Raw genomic sequence first — 18,281 nt, 5'->3', positions numbered from 1 at the left:
ATACTAGGGCTCGCTTCGCTCGCCCTGACTAGTTACCCTAAATGGTACTTATCCAGACAATTACGGCCGTTCCCAATATTTGATCTATCTCTGGTTTTGCCCTACAAGAGATAGGAATAGCTCACAATTGACATAAAATATATGTCTCTAATGTCTAATGTGAGCTATTCCTATCTCTAGTAGGGCAAATATTGGGAACGGCCGTTAGTAATCAACTATGTAAGTAATGCAGATAGTAGGTAAGAAAACAACGGGTAGTTTCGTAAATATATATAATATTTAATTTTATATCTTCCATCAATACATACAACACTGATCTATTATACATCGAATTGTTCTATATAATATTATGAATGAAATATTTATACTACCAACAATTTTCGTTACCGATTTTGTATGTAGTCAATCGTCATATCGAGATAAATATATTCGCTAACACGGGGAAGACATCGCTAGATTATAGATATATCAACATCGAGTACACAGCACCTCGGTGCTCGGTCGCGAGCTACAGCCTACAGCACGGAAGTATCATATTGATGGAGGAAGGTAATACTTTACAAAATAAAACTTATCCAAATATCTTCGGTGTATGCTAGGATCTATAAAAATTGAAAATAATACAACTAATTAATTTCGTAACTAGTAAAACTTTATAATCCCTTACCACGAGATCAGCGACGTGCGGCGTCGCGGTTGTCGCGGTCGCGGCCGGCGGTCGCCCGCTCCCGCGACCGAGGCGAGCGCACGCGATCGACTCAAGCCCTTTGGTAATTTCACACTAAGCTTTACCAATTGGTGGGCGAAGACACGTTAAAAGATTCATCTATCTTTGGACTTTGATCTGAACAAAATATATTTTCGAGTCCGTCGTCGTCATGAATAAATTCAATCGCATATTGCAGCAGTTTGCGAATCAAACATACAACACTTACCACTACTACAGAATAATAGCTAATAATATTAAAAGTAACAAAATTAACTTATATGTACAATATTATTAAATCGATAGCGAATATCTCGGCTGAACTATCAATACAGTGAGTGAGACAGCATCTAGTACTGTTACAGGGCGGTACTTCAAATATACGACGCTGACGGGGCACGCACGTCGCGGCGACGACGAGTTTTATTTTAATTTAAATTATTAAATATATCACATATTCGTATACTCTACGGCATAAATATTTAGCAACACAATGCAAGACTCCAACTTTACAATTTCCTATCGGTATCGAATACCTATTTAAAAAATCTGTAGCATATAATCGTTGAAATAATACAAAAGTTATACAGTATTATATATTGTGCGGGCAAAGGTTTACACAGCGCGGCCTCCGCGCGGCTGATATATTTGAAGTACGCGTACGAAAGTAGAAAACAATATCAACAACGTTAAGGCACCGTCGGTTGGTACTTATATTAGAACCATTCACCACTACACTAGTCCACTGGTTCATGAGATCAAAGCCGACGCGGGTGAACGGTGTGCAGGGGGCGGGGGCGGGCGCTCCGCCCACACTTCAGTCGTCATCCTTCTTCTCCATCTTGGGTTCGTACATGGCGTGCAGCTGCTCGGGCGATATTCTGAAACGATAAATTAGGTTTTCAAATGTGTACTAGATGTGTGGAGTGATAATATAGGTTTTGTCCGGAACTCGAACTCGCCCGAAATACATATATATATATAGTAATAAATTTTCTCAATGTATTAGCTGTTTACATTAAGTTCGGTTTTAGGACGTTAAAAACATACAGAATTTGGATAGTAAATCAGTACGTTATGATATTCATCAGCAATAATTATTTGTGCTACTATTTACATTACTTTCAGCCAGTGTCGATTTTTTTTGTGAGAGTAGGCCAATTTATTTTCGCCGCGTATGTTAATCTGTAGGGCTGTATGGAGGCTGCCGCCCCAAGGCCGTGGCTTATAACTGCTATAAATCCGGGGCTGCTTTGAGCCGATTCGTTGCAACGTAAAGTTGTCCAGGCGGTGGTAATGCTGATGTTGACTCACCCGAGCAGGCTCTGGAGGTCGCAGACGAAGCGGTAGACGTAGCGCTTGCCGGCGGTCTTGTGTATGATGTTCTTGTCGTAGTAGTACCGCAGGCCGCGCGACAACTTCTCGTAGTTCATCTTCGGTTTGTTCTTGCGGATGCCCCAGCGCCGAGCAACCTGGAATGCAACAATTTACTTATTAATAATCTAAATCTGTATAAAAAAAATGAATCATAAATTTTGTTACTCTCGCTGAAACTCGAGAAGGGCTGAACGGATTTTGCTGATTTTAGTCATAAAATATTCGTATTATTTCCATTCTCCAGCGAAGATTTATACGGTAGAAAATTTATGAGCTAAGTAATACAAAGTTTACGGGTCATCTAGTAAGCAATAAAAAAACAATAGCGGAGCTCTTAAGACCTTTTCTAAACAAAACGAATCCCTACCTCTTAAGCTCGAATGCTGCAAACCTATGTACACGATCTAAAGTCTAGTAGACTGCAGTTGACCACAGTTATTGTTTTTTTGCTTGTAAGGTGTGTTATACCCAAGCATTTAAAGCGTACTCTGGAGCCTAAACATAGGTTTGCAGCATTGTAGGTTTCTGTAAACTTACACTGCGAGACTATATGTGCCTGCAGTCTTCAGCTAAAATGCACACTTTGCGAAAACTCTAAGGGTCGGTTGCACCAGAGGTTAAGGTTATTTTACTAGAGATGTGACAGTACATTTGACATTTTGTTATAGTTAAAGTAAGTTGGTGTAACCCAACCTAAACTATTGCATCTTATAACATAGTGTTACCGCGTAAAGTGTAAACAGTGAATAACAATGCAAAAGCCGTTCTAGGGGAGAGCCACAACATTATGAAACATAGTCATGAGATAGCCGGCGCTCTCGTGTCGGTCTGCGGTTAGCCGGAAGTGGTTAATTTGTGTCCGCGTTGTTCGGCGTTTAACATTTATTGTGCGGTCATATTTTGTGATAATTCATTGTGACTGATTTACTGGTCCGACCGAGTGCTATTGAGACTGTGTGAAAGTTTGTTAGTGTATTTTATGCAGCAATTTGTACTAAATAAACCTGATCAGGCACAATGAGTTTGGTAACCTTACCTGTGTAATCGGAAACAATGAGTTTAGTAAATGTGCTGTTAAGACTCAAGAAATTGATTCACAGGCAGATTGCGGACCAATGTTATTTGGTAGTATAATGTCAAACCCAGCTGACATAGCCCGACCGAATAACGTTTGACGCAACTAAGTGACTTGATAAGACCCCACCAAATAACGTAGCTCGATCCGCCATCAGCCATGAGTTGAGTGAATGCACTTGATTGTGTACAATGAGTTTAGTAATAGTACTTCAGTAAACAATGAGTTTAGTAATCATACTTCATGGTAAACAATGAGTTCGGTAATCGTAATTGATGGTAAACAATGAGTATACATACCTCATCGGGGTCGGTGAGCTTGAACTCCCAGCCGTCGCCGGTCCACGAGATGAACCCCTGGCAGCTCTTGTCGGTGAGCAGCTCGAGCAGGAACTGCCACAGCTGGATCGGCCCTGAACCTGCGCGGTCAGTATGCACTTGCTTTACGATATAACTCACATCTCTTATACTATACGGTTTTAACTGACTTCCAAAAAAGGAGCCTCCTCCTTTTTTCCTTTTTTTCTATGTTAGGTCGTGGATATTTTTGTTTTATAATTATCGCGACATATGGCAAACTAGTAACTACCTGATTGTTGGCAGACATCCTATTATTATTGGCACATTAGATTTTTATATGAAAATACTACGAAAGACAATGATAGGATTTTTTGTTACATATGATCTTTTAAAGTGCCAAACCTTAAGTAATATAATAAGAAATATACAAACTAGCTTTATGAACGAATATACTAGAGAAGTGTTTACAACTTTTAAACCTTTTGGTAGCTTACCTTGTCAAAGTAATTATTGTCAATTAATGTTCCCACACTAGTGCCAGGACAATAGTGGCTACTGGCTATTCATTACATACTAACAAAATACATTAATGCATTTTAATTTTATTTATTTTGAAGCTTAATTACATAAAAAATGCGAAGCTAGAAGCTATAATAGACTTTAGAAGTATTTTCGTAGACGCTCGTAGCGGCGCGCTACGGCGTAGCAAAGTTAAAATATTCGTAGACATGCCGTAGATAAGATCTACGAAGATTACTTTTAATTCGCTCAAAACTTTTGAGCATAAAGCTTATTATAAATAAGCTTAAATACTTCATCAAACACTTCATTTAATAGCATGGGACCATTAACGGGTTAAAAAATCTTTTCAAATTTTATTCAAATTTTCAAAAAGCTTTAATACTCTACCATTTTTTTTTTATTATTGTGATAAAAAGTTCTTTTGTTTTAAGATATTAGCAAAGATAATATGTAAACATTACATACACGTTTAAAAATATATATTTAAGGGCAGTGAAAGATTGTGGGTGTGATTCGCTTTAAAGCGCGTTTTCAAGTGAAGCATTTGCTTGTAACATTAGTTTCGAACATTCGGCAAAGCTATTCATAATACATTGCCTAGTATTTATATTATGAAAGTAATGTAATGCTCAAAGTCGAACCTGGGTATTTAGTCAGGTTGCATTAGATAATTTCGACAGCGAAGTTAGAAATCAAAGATGTTTAGGTTTTGACAAAACACATCGTGCATCGGTAAGTTACAAACCAATTGCGATGCCTTACAATTTAACATAGAAAATGTTTGATTTTTATCTTCTCTATCGAGTGTGTTGCATGACTACAGACCCTGTTACACGCGAATGCTCCTGTATTACAAGTCTAGTGTATAAAATCCAAGGTACCAGTGAAGCATGGCCCGGCCGCGGGGTAGGACAGCTTGTCCTGGGGGATCAGCGCGTGCTGGTCAGGCGCCCACTCCCCCCACTCCACCCCGCCGTACTCCGCCGCGTACCCCTCCCCGTACACTTCGCCGCCCCCGTACCGCGCGCCCGCCGCTGCAATACATTAATAATTCTTAAGTATTATGCTTATAATATTAAGGGCCTGTTTCACCACTTCCTGATAAGTGTCGGATATATATATCCACCACTTAACTCGACTGATAAGTATGGAGAATCTGTCAAAAAAGTTGTGGATAGCATATCCGGCACTTTATTAGGAAGTGGTGAAACAGGCCCTAATTGTTACATACCATATACAGGGTGTAACAAAACTAAGTGATAATACTTTATTGTGAGTATGTGTCCCTTGTAGAGAGTTCACTGTGAAAGTAGTGGTGTTGAAAGACCAATTTTTTTTGTGATTTGTATGGGCAAGCACCCTAGAGTCACGAGTTTCCCCATACAAAAGTGAAAAAAATTAACTTATTATCACTAAGTTTTGTTACACCCTGTATAGATAGATAAAACTCACAAATTGCTATCACTTCTAACTAGTGATCAACCATATTAATTTATATTAAGAAATTGAGGTCACCCGCAAATCCGTTCGTTGCGCCGAAAGTTGCGGAAACCGTACATTTTGTTGCGTTAAGCGAGAGACTGGCAGACCTGCTATCTCCGCATATTACCTCCGTTATTGAAACCGATGAACCGTTAAAAAAACAGAAAACCACGATATAAAAGACCGACGAAATGAAGACGCATGAAATATCTAGTACGCGCAAGGCAAAAATGTAAACAATAAAGTTGACAATATTATGTACATGTTAAGCAGTGATGATGATATCATAATTAATGCTTAACCGGCTACCCTAAAGTACTTATGTTTGAAATGTTATATATCGTATTATATTCCCTATTTAATATACATCCAAGGTCAGTATGTCCTCGTGTGCATATCGTCATATTAGTCATGAATCAGGTAAACTAAATAGTCTAGTCCTCATTTACATAATGTTGTGTTTAATTCGCAGCTATCTATAATGTGGTTTACTGGTAACACCTTCCTTATTGACAAAACCACATTCGGTAGCAAGTAGGTGAGGTTTTAATGTTATACTTAGGGCCGCAGCCCGCACGTTGACTATGTCCACAACTCCACACTATGTGCTTTCGTCTTCAATTTTCGTCATCTTCTTTCATTCAACTTTCATTTTGGCGCATACAATAATTGAATGCGTCAACGAACGTCATTTTTAATAAGAAGGCGAAAGTTTTGGATACGGTCAGAGGGCGTGCGTCGTGGGCATGCCTCACGTTCGCTGTTGACTGCGCTATAACGCATGCCCTTGACGAACAGAAAAAGGCACAGTGTGGACAAAGCTACTTAACGATAACTTTATTAAAAATTCAACATAAGTACAATACCATTTTTGTAATAGGCACTCTTCATTAAATTAATTTTAAGTAATCATTTTATGCGGCTGTTAGTGTAACCATCGATAGACAAGAAAAAAAATATATTCATGAAAATAAAAATTCTAAAAAAAAAAAACAACGAAGATTCCCATTAATTATCAGCAAATTAGTTTCGTTGGATCTTTAAACATATTATGTACGTATCGTATATATAGTTTGCATACAACATGCGTGAAACATAATTTAAATTGCAAAATTAACAAGTCGTATTAATAGCCTGTTTACACTTGGCTGGACTCAACCAGCATAGCTAGCATAAGCACGTAGACAAACGAAAGAAACTAAATTTTGACAGTTTTACCGGAAAAACATTGGAGAAAAAGTTTCTTTCGTATCTCGATATCTTCCGCTTTCGAAAATCTATAGAAAATCTTTAAGTTAAGCATGACCATTAGCATGACGAACCGCTTTTGACATTTGGTTTCTTGATTCTTTATTTTTTTATTTTTATTATGGCACTTGGCTATAAAACCATGGCTAGTGTCGAGTAAATGGCGGCAAATTAAAAAAATCGATGTATAGCAACCCTGTCTATAGCCGGAATTATAGTTTTGATCTACAAACTACGAATTATAAAGTTCCTTACTTTTTATTATTCGTATTTCGTAGATCAAAACGCCATTTAATCGACATTGGCCATGGTTTTATAGCAGAAGTGCCATAATAAAAAAAAAGAATCAAGAAACTCATTAATGTCAAAAAAAAAATAATTGCCGTTGCTATAACGGTTGCTATGGAAAGAGTTTCTTGTCTTGGTCCACTGAAACTCAAGTCGATGGGTGGCGCCATGCTCAGGAAAAAGATATGTAGACATGGGAAAGAAACTGACATTACTTTCTTCCGAAGAATCGACTGGGCAACGGCGTGCTAGCTATGCTGACTGTCGTATTTATTACTTTAACAATACATTTTCCTTAGATATCGATTTGTTATTAAAATTGAATAAAGTTGTTTTAGATAAAAAAGCCTATGGCTGTATACGTTAGTTATACTTTCTATTTTATGCCTTTTTAACAAAATACAAAGAAAAACAATGACAAAGCTGCAAAAAACGCAATAAAATATCCACCTTGAAAACATACAGGTACGTTAATTAGGTGTGTAAGAGACCCTTTGTTGCCGGCTATCAGCTGCGATCTTTTCCTAATGACAGCCTTCGCTGAATTTTGCATAACATTATGTCACGGAGAATTCAATTCTTTGGAAACGATTTTATATCTTTCTTGAAATTAATTAATTGCAAGTTACTATTATATTATTGTTCATGAAGGAAAGACAATTTAAGGGAATTATTATGAACTACTCGTAAGTTGCATATTTGCTCTGGGAACACAGCTTACTTTTAGTGCTGATAAGTATACATACCGCTATTAGGAATGGGCCTTGTCATTTGCTTGTTGCTTTTTTTGTAATGTTCAACTGGCCTTACAAAATATATACAACCACTAGATCAGTAATAATATGACTAATAGGTATGCGTCGATACTCGATACTCACTTCTAGGGTAGGGCTTGGTGTACTGCGGTGGCTGGTACTTGTGCTCGTGTATGGGGGGCTGTTGGTGCGCGTGCTGGTGGTGGTAGTACTCGTCGAGGTAGGGCTGCGGCGCGGGCGGGTACTCGGGCTGGTAGTACTCGTCCAGGGGCGACGCCGCCGCCGGCGCGGGGGGCGCGGCGCCGCCCTCCGTGTAGTACGTGCTCGTCTCCCGGGGGCCACCCGTCGTGTAGCCGCCTGGAAAAATGGCAGAAGTTAGTTTGTGTGTAAAGGGAAGGCTAAAGTGTGGTTTTATTTTTGGCGCTTTCCAGGTGGCAATTTCAGCTGTAAACTTTCCGAAATATGAAATGCAGTTAGTTTGATGTGACTTTGTTTTGAAAAACGAAGGGTAAGTTTGTCTTTTATAAACCGCACCTCGGCTCGGAGTTTCAGGTGAAAACTTTCCCAAAACTGTGTGAAAAAGGGACTGCCTTGGAGAATTTGGCAAACGGTACTTATCTGGGTGTTTTAGGTGAAAACTTTCCCCTACACGAACATTTCTCGTTTCAACGATTCCACTCTGGGAACAGATAGATGCCGAAATAATCGGGCCTAGCTGTTGCACATCGAGGCGTGTGCGGCGCGGGCGCACGCGGCGCGACGGTCACGGTTCACGGCGCGCCCTTTGTTCTGCGCGTGCGCCGACCGCCCCCCCCCCCCCCCCCCCCCTCGCACCTCACACCCCCGCACCCCGCACACACCTCGCACGCCGTACGTGATCGTACATAGTGTTTCAATTTACATTTGCCACTAAACGATGAATTACCACTTGGAAAAACTGCTATCAGATGTCTGCGATTTTACATATGTTCTGTTCCGAAGAGGGCTAATGGAAAACTTTATTCCGATTATTTATTTAAGCATTGAAAATAATGAAGCTTTGAAAATCTGCAACATGTTGTCATTGTTTTGCGTAGCTACGATATTATTTAACTAAGTTGCAGCGGTATAATAATAACATTAGTAGGTAACCTATATTGCGAACAGGAAATTGCCCTAACGAAATCAGAGCTCGGAAGGGACCGGATATAGCACGCCTATAAGTGGGACAGCCGAATCTTCGGATTGTACAAGAAAATAGCATTATTACAATTTTTTCATTATTGTAAGGTACGAGTATATCACCCAATTATTGAAGCTTTGAAAGTTCATTGTACAGAAAATCCTATTAATGCAATTCCTAGTATTTTCAAATAATAATAATCTAAATAATAAAATAACAAAAAAAGGATATGGACGAACAGTCTATAGACGGCCACAATTTTATAATAAAAAAATAAAAAAAAATAAAAATAATAATAATCTAAGGAGCCAATTATTAAGATGACAGCTAACGATAGGCTAGTTTACCTAAATTAAAAATATTAAAACCAATTCCTCTAATTTCATAATCTTGCGTCTTGTCTGCATTGTTGAACGCAGGAAAAAAATGTGGAACTTTTGAATATAATAAACGAAATTTAGGTACCCACAACTTTCTTTCTGCTACTAATATATATGATGCTACTACTATATGATGGCTGTTTTGCGCAACATTATGATATTCAGTAAGCGGTTGCTGCGGACAGTCGGATTCGGGGTCAGTACTCTCCGCTATTGTCTACGCCGGCTCACTCCATACAATATTGTGCTAACAGTTATAGTGGAACTGACGATTTGTTGTTATAAACTTAGCAGTATCACAGAGTATGCAAAACATACAGACGTCAGACATGTTTATTTATTTATAGAAATGAAAAGTTTGCACTCGATGGTTAAAAAGGCAAAGCGTAGTAATAGGTAAAAGTTACCTCGAAAGTCACAAAAAACCTCAAAGCTTTCCAGGGGATTTACTACCTTTTTTGTTAGTGTTATTTATAATGTGTGTTGTCACATTTGTTCCATCGTTCGTCAGCGGGGTCGGAGGTCGACCCGCTCGGAAGCTTTTTACGGCGATTCCACATATCTGTCCCGATATACCGAACACAAAAGGGAATTGTAATTGCCCGCGCTCGCTTCATTAAAATACTTGCATTTGTCTCCCCGTGATTTGTTAGCGTTCCTTTACGCGTTTTAACTCGAGACATTCATCTAGCCCTGACATAATGTTTCCTCAAAATTATCTAATCTCACACAATATTAAACTTAAAATAATTACGTGTGAACGAACGCTATTCAGCCGCTCAGCGTGGAGTACGGAGATCTTATGTATTATTATGACACATAATTATTATTATAGTAGTAATATTCTTGAGTCTCGACTATAATAGAAACTTACGTCTCCGGTATAACCAATGATGGAAAAACTACAAGTCGTTATGCATATCGAGGTATTTAGCTGTTCTGATACAAAACATGATAATTTTATTCCGAGAAGAACTTACAATAGCCCGCAGAACTGAAGCAATAAGATGACGTCACTACACAAGAACGGCTGTAATAAGCGTTACGCACGACGTAGTTTTCTATAATTACGCGGTTCACATTGATAACATCATAAGGTAACCTAATCAAAGCTATATAAGTGATGAAGTTTATAAAATAAACCGAATCATCATGAAAATTCATTCTTACATACTTTATTTACCTCTACATAGAGCCATTTGTGTATCTTCGTGGGACATGTACGCAGCACGAATTGAGTCATGTATTTAGTCGATCGAAGCATCGGTCGCAAGTAGGTCAGGAGCCTGATTGAGTGATAATACTCGGTAATATCGGCCAAACGAGATGAATGTGAGAAGAATTAGGTCCGCTCGCTCGGCGGGCGGCGGCGGGCGAGGGGCGGCGCGCAGCCCGAGCCAATGGAGGCCGGCCCCGCCTCGCGCAGGTCGAAGGTCGCGGCCCGACCAGTGGCGCAGAACCGCGGTGCAATACGACCACTTCCAAATTTAAAATCTGAGATGCTCAAATTTGAATAGATCGGAACATGTTCCAGTAGACCGAATTAAAATAACGAACAACTTCAAAAAGTAGACGGATGTCGACCGCAGGAAAAATATCAAAGATGTAAAGATAAAAGGCGAAATATTATAAAGCTCTCGTGAAGTGTCCCGCTCGCAGCACATGTGACAGTAACTCTAGAGCGCAGCAGCTGGGAAGCGCCTCGGTTTTTTTCATATTTTATTTTCATGTGTAACATTAGACCCGCGAAAACGGCCCTTTGACAAAGTTTTTTTGGTTCGCACGCGCTAAGCTTCGCCACATGTTATTTTAATGAGCTACAGTACACTTGATAGCGTACCTACCCACTATTTTAAGTAAAAATATTGTAAGTAATTTAACCTTGGTAACAGTGTCTTAGACGATTCTAATTAAGCAGTCAAGTTATTGACTTGTGTATTGTAAGAACATTTTTATTATAAAGTTTTATTCTTAGTACAAAGTTGGTTTCAATTCAAGGTTGAGGTTTTACGGCCTGTCCACATCTCCACGTCGTCAACGTGGAACGTTGCGATATCGTGGCACGGTACGTTGACGTGACTTGAAAATTTACGTCGACGTAACGTGAAAATGCACGTCACGGTGTAGCAATTAACAACATTTTACGTCTTTTTTTTCTTAAATCTCTCTCTCCGTCTTCTTAACAATAGCAGAAGCAGAATATGTAGGTATTGTGCGGTCCATATATAGATAACTAGTGAAGAATGTAGCAGTTTTCCAAGGCATGGTGACGTACAATTAAAAAAAAATGGACAGGCTCTTACATAATACTATTTTCTTGATTCTCGTTTTTAACTCTGTTTATGTAAGAAATGTTATATATAGACTTCTAAAGACATTATTTAGGAAATAATTAATTTTAGAGGCAAATGGCGTTAGTCAAAATTAGAATTCAGAACAAATAACTTTTGCCGCGCCAATTCCAATTTTGGAACGGAAGTTCAAATATGATTTTAAAAATAGAAGCGATAGCGGTTGCAGGTGAGCTCTGATGACAGCGAGCTGTTAGTTATAATTTTTGATGACTGAATTTCAGCACAAAATATCTTAACCAACACAACTGTTTATGAAAATGAAAGTAATATTGATATTATAATATTAGGCTGTGAATCAAGAGGTAGATTTACGAGTAAGTAATAATTTAAGTATAAAATAAAAAGCATAATAAGTGTATCCTTTTTTCTAAAATTTAAGGAGCGTAACACTCAAATGAACAATCTTATAAGATTCATGTAAAGTTTAGCAACTCCAAATAGTAAATAACAACCTCAAACCGAGTTAAAAATAAAGAGTCTCAAACGCTAACAAGATGGACTGAACACCAGATTCACCGATATTTATTAGCGATAAAACCTCGTATGGCCGCCGCGCACATAATCAAACGTATTTACGTGCGAGCTTTATAAAATTGTACAAAAATAATATCGTGCTCCGGTGATATCCGGTCGAGAATTTGGGCGCGTAATTTATAAACAAACTGTCACAACAGATGTCGATTACGGATTTACGTTAAAACACATCCCATCCGCGCCGGCGCAGCCGAACTCACTCGTTAGCGAGACGGTAACAAACGACGTATGATGTTCCTACACTTATTCAACAATAAAACATGCATAATGATAGGTCTGTAGAAGCTTCCATCGCAGAGTTAACGGAATATTGTAGATTTATTTTGTTGGAGCTTTAATGGATTTTGAGCTTACTGTTTTGAGCGTATGTTTTCTGAACTTAATAATAAATAAATAAAAGTTTTGCAGGTATTTTATATGTCTGTCTCACTAGAGGTAAAAAAAAAGACTGCTCTTCTATTATCCTAATAACCTGCTTATAAATATTAAGACAATACGTCTAAGTTTAGATTGGAGCATATAATTTGTGGAGTGAAGGTGTGATATGCTGTTAGCGAGGTTGGCAGGTGTGTGGGCACCTGCGCACGCGCCGACAGTCGTTACAACGCATATGGGGGCGACCTGTTACTGTGACCGACACCATGGCCCATGGCATACGGGAAGCCGTTCATGTTAAAATTTCATGGGAAACTATGGGAAACTTCACTTGGATTAACGTCAGTCGAACATGGATGGCCCTGTTCTAATGCAGAATTAATGCCATTTCGTTTCTCGTTTGATCCAGACAATAATTGACCGTATACTTATTAGATGATAAACGAAAGTCAAACGTTTAGTTTGCTGCGTTTATATTGCATTAAAATAGGAGAATTAAATAGAGTTTAAGTTTTGATGATCACCTAGATAAAAGCTTTGATTTGAGTAGCCTATTTCTAAATTATTAAATCGCAATGAAACCGGCGACGTTTGGCGCCGACAAGAAAAAAAGAATTGAATTAAAAGCAAAATTTATTGCGGATGCAGGTATCAAATCGCGACTCGTGAATATATAACGATTTAATTTTTTATTCGAGATCTTATGTAAGAGTATAAAAAATATAAATAGGATGTAGTGGCGCCGAGCAGGACGCGGGGACGGAAGTAGGGACACTTTATACACACATTAATATAGACATTAAACGTTATTATACCCTGCTGCTTAGAATATAAAGTTAGAAGACTTAGAACATAATCTTAGGCATAAATATTAGGAGCTACACAATGTATTAAAATAATGATTAATTACTATGTAACAAAATTAACAAAAAATGTAGAGTTATTACCGCAAACGAACCTAATTTGGAACAATGAACTGAAATTTATCTACGCTAGAGATCTTAATTCAAATAGCTAGATACAAAGACTATTCTTGTAGTCGTACATTAGTTCATTAAGGTACGCGGCGGAAGACGGTAAAGTGGTTAGAGCGGGCGGAAGTGGCCATGCGGCATGAATGAACGTCCCCCCCCCCTGCGCCCCGCCCCGCACCGCCCGTGACGTCACGTGTAGACAACGAGAAGAATAAAAAATAGTGCTGTTATGTGCTATGCTTTTGTGAAGATCGCTATCTAACAAAGCTTGTAAAGGATTGGAATAGGAACTTGATAAAAGACCCTAAAGAGCATTAAACAAAATAACTACACATTACTTGATTGCTATCAAGCAATTGGGAAAATATCTTGGAAACTTATGAAATACACATCTAGAAACATTTATGTATTATTTTCGCATTTCCTCCTTATTAAAAAGTAGTATTTAAATATGTTATAACTTAATACCACTTACTCTACTAATATTTACAATGAATATAATATAGTAATAATAAATGAATATGTAAGGATATTCTACACGTTAGGGGTCAAAGTTTTAGTCTCACAGTTCAGTAGTTCCACAGCTGCGGGCGTTAGACAGGTGCCTCTAATACTTTATCATTGTAACGTGAGACTATCCTCCTAAGATAATACGCGAATAAACTACACCGATACTTAATTTATTGGTTTTATTTATAGCATCGTTGGGTAATTATTATTTGCTTAGAAAACGTTCACGCTTGAATAACTGAAGTAATTGTGATAACATTTATTATTACATAGATCCTAAAATTTACATCGAACATTACATAGATCTTTATCCTATTGTTCTTTTCCTTATCCTAATTTCTTTCCCGATATCCAACTGGGCCCTGGGAAAGGAAACAGGATAATATTTTCATCCCAGAAAAATAATGATTTTGAATGAATTTACGCAAACGAAGTATCTACTAACTTCTAAAATAAAAAGCTTCTAAAAATATATATTCTTCTTCAAAATGTTATCTGCATTTGAGGTTTTTAGAATTTGATAATTATTATTATTGTCAAGTAATTAAATAATTTCAATTAAGGCTATCATTCGCCCTTTATTATTTCATAGATACGTTGTTGGTATTCTTCCATGTGCCGTATACGGACCGGTCGTTAGAGTAACGGGCTAGGCGGATCATTGATATTCGAGGACCGGCCGAGCGATCAACGCAAGATTCGCGACGCCTGTAAAAGGAACAGCTGAAAGGTTATCGACCTACACCGTTACTGCTTATCAGCCTACTTGCTACTTGCTGTTGACACCGTAGTCTGTCATAGTTATGTTAATATTATAAAGAGAGGGCCTGTGACAAACGACGTCTACATAATATGATTAGTTGATGTGAGTTTTATTCAGAACTCCCTAGTTTTTATCTTACGTTAGAGGTACATATGTATATTGTGTTACATATTATAATAACACTAGATGTCCCGCGCGGCTTCGCCCGCGTAAATTAGAAATTTTACAGAATCCGTAGGTACATTTTCCCATAAAAAATATTTCCCCCGTTTTTCCCACATTTTCCTGAGTTTCTTCTGTCGTATTAGTCTTAGAGTAATAATATAATATAACCTTCTCGATAAATGATGAGTCTTACTCGATAAATGATCTATCTAACACTGAGATAAGTTTTTAAATCGGACCTGTAGTTTCTGAGATTGACGCGTTCAAGCAAACATACTCTTCAGGTTTATAATATTAGGTAGATATAGATTTTTTTTAATTATCGCTTGACAAACTCGAGTCTCGATCTAAAAGACTATGAAATGGTATAATATGGTAGTGATGATGATGATGATGATGATGAAGAATGTAATTTGCATAGTAGCATATGCTTTCTGTTCTTAAAACAACGCCGAAACTCCCAAACTTGTATCTATAAAGAATCAGGAATTCTCTCAGCACCTTCCGAACCACGGTATACCAGGTATATCTCGGTGCAAAATCTTACTTGTTGGTAGCATATGCTTAGAATACTTCTCACGAAACCGAAGTCACCATATGTTTCCCTATAAGTTTTGAGGAGTTCCCTCGATTACTTATGGATCCTTCATCAGATCACCACTTTTCTGAATATAATACCAAATTGGGATGATACCCTATATACCAAAAGAAAAATTTTGAAAATCGGTTAACAAACGGCGGAGTAATCGTTGAATATAAGAAAACGAACATAACACCTCCCCCATTTTGAAAGTCGGTTAAAATTGTAGCCTATGTGTTATTTATTTAATATTTTAATCAGCACATGAATTGAATAACAAAATTTTTTTCAAATTAATCGTAGCACCATCTGTCAGGACAAACTAAAATTGAAATAGAATAATATTGAATGCGATGATAGCGCCGTCCGCCGGATCTAATGTAAAACATTCCAAAATCAACAACTCCTTATAAATAAGAAATTAATTGAAAAAACATTTTCCAGTAGACCAAACTGTAAATCTAAACCATTCTCGAATCTCCACGAACACACACAAAAAATTTCATCAAAATTGGTCCAGTCGTTTAGGAGGAGTTCAGTCACATACACACGCACACAAGAAATATATATATTAAGATATAACACGGTCACATTAATACGTATTTATACTATTAAATATACTAGTAATTTACTTTTTGGCATAAAAAGCAGCCCGTGTTAATCCAAAACCTAAGTTGCTAGCATACAAAATTTCATTAAAAATTGAAATACATACATTCGACACCTTTTGCGTCAAGAGTAAATCTATCCATGCTTCCTCAGAAACTTTCGCATTTATGTACCATCGAGGAAGTTGATTCCTATGCAATTGATAGACCAACGTTATTTGGTCGAATATGTCAATTCAATGTTAATTATTGTGATCTGTCAGCTGGGTTTGACGTAACGCAACCAAACTACTTAGGTCCCCGATTTGCATAGGAATCAACTATCGTAACGTAATCCTTTTTATCTTATTTAAGTTGTCTAGGGACTTAGTATAATAAGAATACATTTTCTATTATTAGGACCAACGTGTACTCTATCAAAGTGAATATTAAATAATAAAGGAAGTTGTTTCTGGTCGTTCCTAGGCAATAGCATGTAGATGCGTCGTTGGCATGATTTTCACGTAATCTATAAATGCAAATGATCGCTATGTGACAATACTGCGAGCTTTTTATGCGTGTCACGCGACGGAAGTTCGGCGAGGTGCGCCCGCGCCGGATCCAACATGGCGGCGAGAGCACTTCCGGCCGCACTTCTCAATGAAGAGCTTTTGTTGCCGTCAACTTGTACCTCAAATGATCAGTTGCTTTTTGTGAGTTTTTGAGAGATGATTAGTGAAAGCATGTTCAATTAGAACCATTCATTGATAAATAATTTTAATTTTCTATTTAATTAAGCACGCTCCACGGAACATTAGTATTTAATAAAATTACAGTTTGTAAACAATGTAATATTAATGTAATCGTTAGTCTTACTTAATAATTAAGAGGAAAATTAATGTTCATATCTTTAATGACCATAATAAAGTGTATTTGTCGTACCCATGTGTTATCCGTTATAATAATTGGAATGAAATTTTAAAATATTATACTTATTGTATGCTAAGTCTTTTTTTATATGGTAATAAAAAAAGAGTTTATTTTAACACCGAAGTGTTAAATAATTATGTCTGGTACCAAATTAATACCTGTAATAATTAAGTTCGCCGACGACATAGTTCTGTTTGCCACTTCTGCACAAAACCTGCAGGCCATGCTGCAAGACCTGAGCATGGCAAGCCACGAGGCGGGACTTCGGATGAATCGATCAAAGACCAAACTCATGACTAACAGCACGAAACGTAAGGTCGAGGTAGACGGGTATGAGTTGCATTATGTTGACGAGTACGTATATTTAGGCCAAATAACATCCTTTAATAATAGACAAGACAAGGAAGTAGACCAAAGAATTGAGAAGGCATGGAAAAGCTTTTGGTCTATGAGAGAACTAATGAAAGGGGACCTTCCACTTTGCCTAAAACGTAAACTCGTCGACGTGTGCATCCTACCTATCCTAACTTACGGTGCTCAGTCTTGGTCTTTGACCGACTTACAGAAGTCCCGGCTCGGAGTTTGTCAAAGAGCTATGGAGCGCAGCATTTTAGGTGTAAAAAGGATTGACCGTATTCGAAACACCGCTCTGCGCTCCAAGACAAGAATAATGGATGTGGGTAGAAAAGCTGCTGGTCTAAAGTGGAGCTGGGCAGGGCACGTCGCCCGCATGCACCCGGACAGATGGGCGCGTCTAGTCACGGAGTGGCTACCGAAAGGTCGGCGAAACAGGGGCAGACCCAAGAAAAGGTGGCGCGACGAACTAGACGCTGTTGATAAAGAGTGGCCAAACACAGCAAAGGATAGAGACGTGTGGAAGGAAAGAGGGGAGGCCTTTGCCCAGCAGTGGGACACAAACGGCTAATTAGAATAGAATAATTAAGTTAAGTGTATAATTTCAGATGTTTTGCCATTACATACTTATCATTCACGGTTCCAGAAACTCGACGAGGTAGAGTCTTAAAAATACGCGCGATGCTGCAAAATTAATTGTTTATCTAATAATTCTTTTTTTTATTTTCGAGCGTAGAGAAAATAATTATTCAAAAGCCTATATATGTACGAACCTGGTGGGAGGAGGTAGGTGGTGTCCGGACACAGGTTGTCCACCGCGGGGTCGAACGACACTCTGTTCGGCTCACCATACTGGAGCTT

General features: G+C 38.1%; 1 protein-coding gene across 6 annotated transcripts in view; it reads right to left on the bottom strand.

The window, feature by feature from the left end:
• Window positions 1–255: 255 nt before the first annotated feature.
• LOC121726630 (ETS-like protein pointed) overlaps window positions 256–18,281 on the bottom strand; it is a 141,998-nt gene continuing 123,972 nt past the window's right edge. For 4 of the 6 annotated variants that reach the window (XM_042114065.1, XM_042114067.1, XM_042114069.1 and 1 more), the window contains 5 exons: window positions 7,876–8,109; window positions 4,861–5,013; window positions 3,458–3,576; window positions 2,021–2,178; window positions 256–1,587 (listed from right to left, as the gene is read on the bottom strand). In XM_042114065.1, the coding sequence (XP_041969999.1) occupies window positions 1,524–1,587; window positions 2,021–2,178; window positions 3,458–3,576; window positions 4,861–5,013; window positions 7,876–8,109 (728 nt within the window). In that variant the 3' untranslated portion in view covers window positions 256–1,523. The remainder of the gene's footprint in view (window positions 1,588–2,020; window positions 2,179–3,457; window positions 3,577–4,860; window positions 5,014–7,875; window positions 8,110–18,281) is intronic. The other 2 variants (XM_042114066.1, XM_042114068.1) reach the window with 1 other exon arrangement.

This window comes from Aricia agestis, chromosome 4 (genome assembly GCF_905147365.1).
Source record: "Aricia agestis chromosome 4, ilAriAges1.1, whole genome shotgun sequence".
Classification (NCBI taxonomy): domain Eukaryota; kingdom Metazoa; phylum Arthropoda; class Insecta; order Lepidoptera; family Lycaenidae; genus Aricia; species Aricia agestis.
This window is presented reverse-complemented; position numbering and strand designations above follow the sequence as displayed.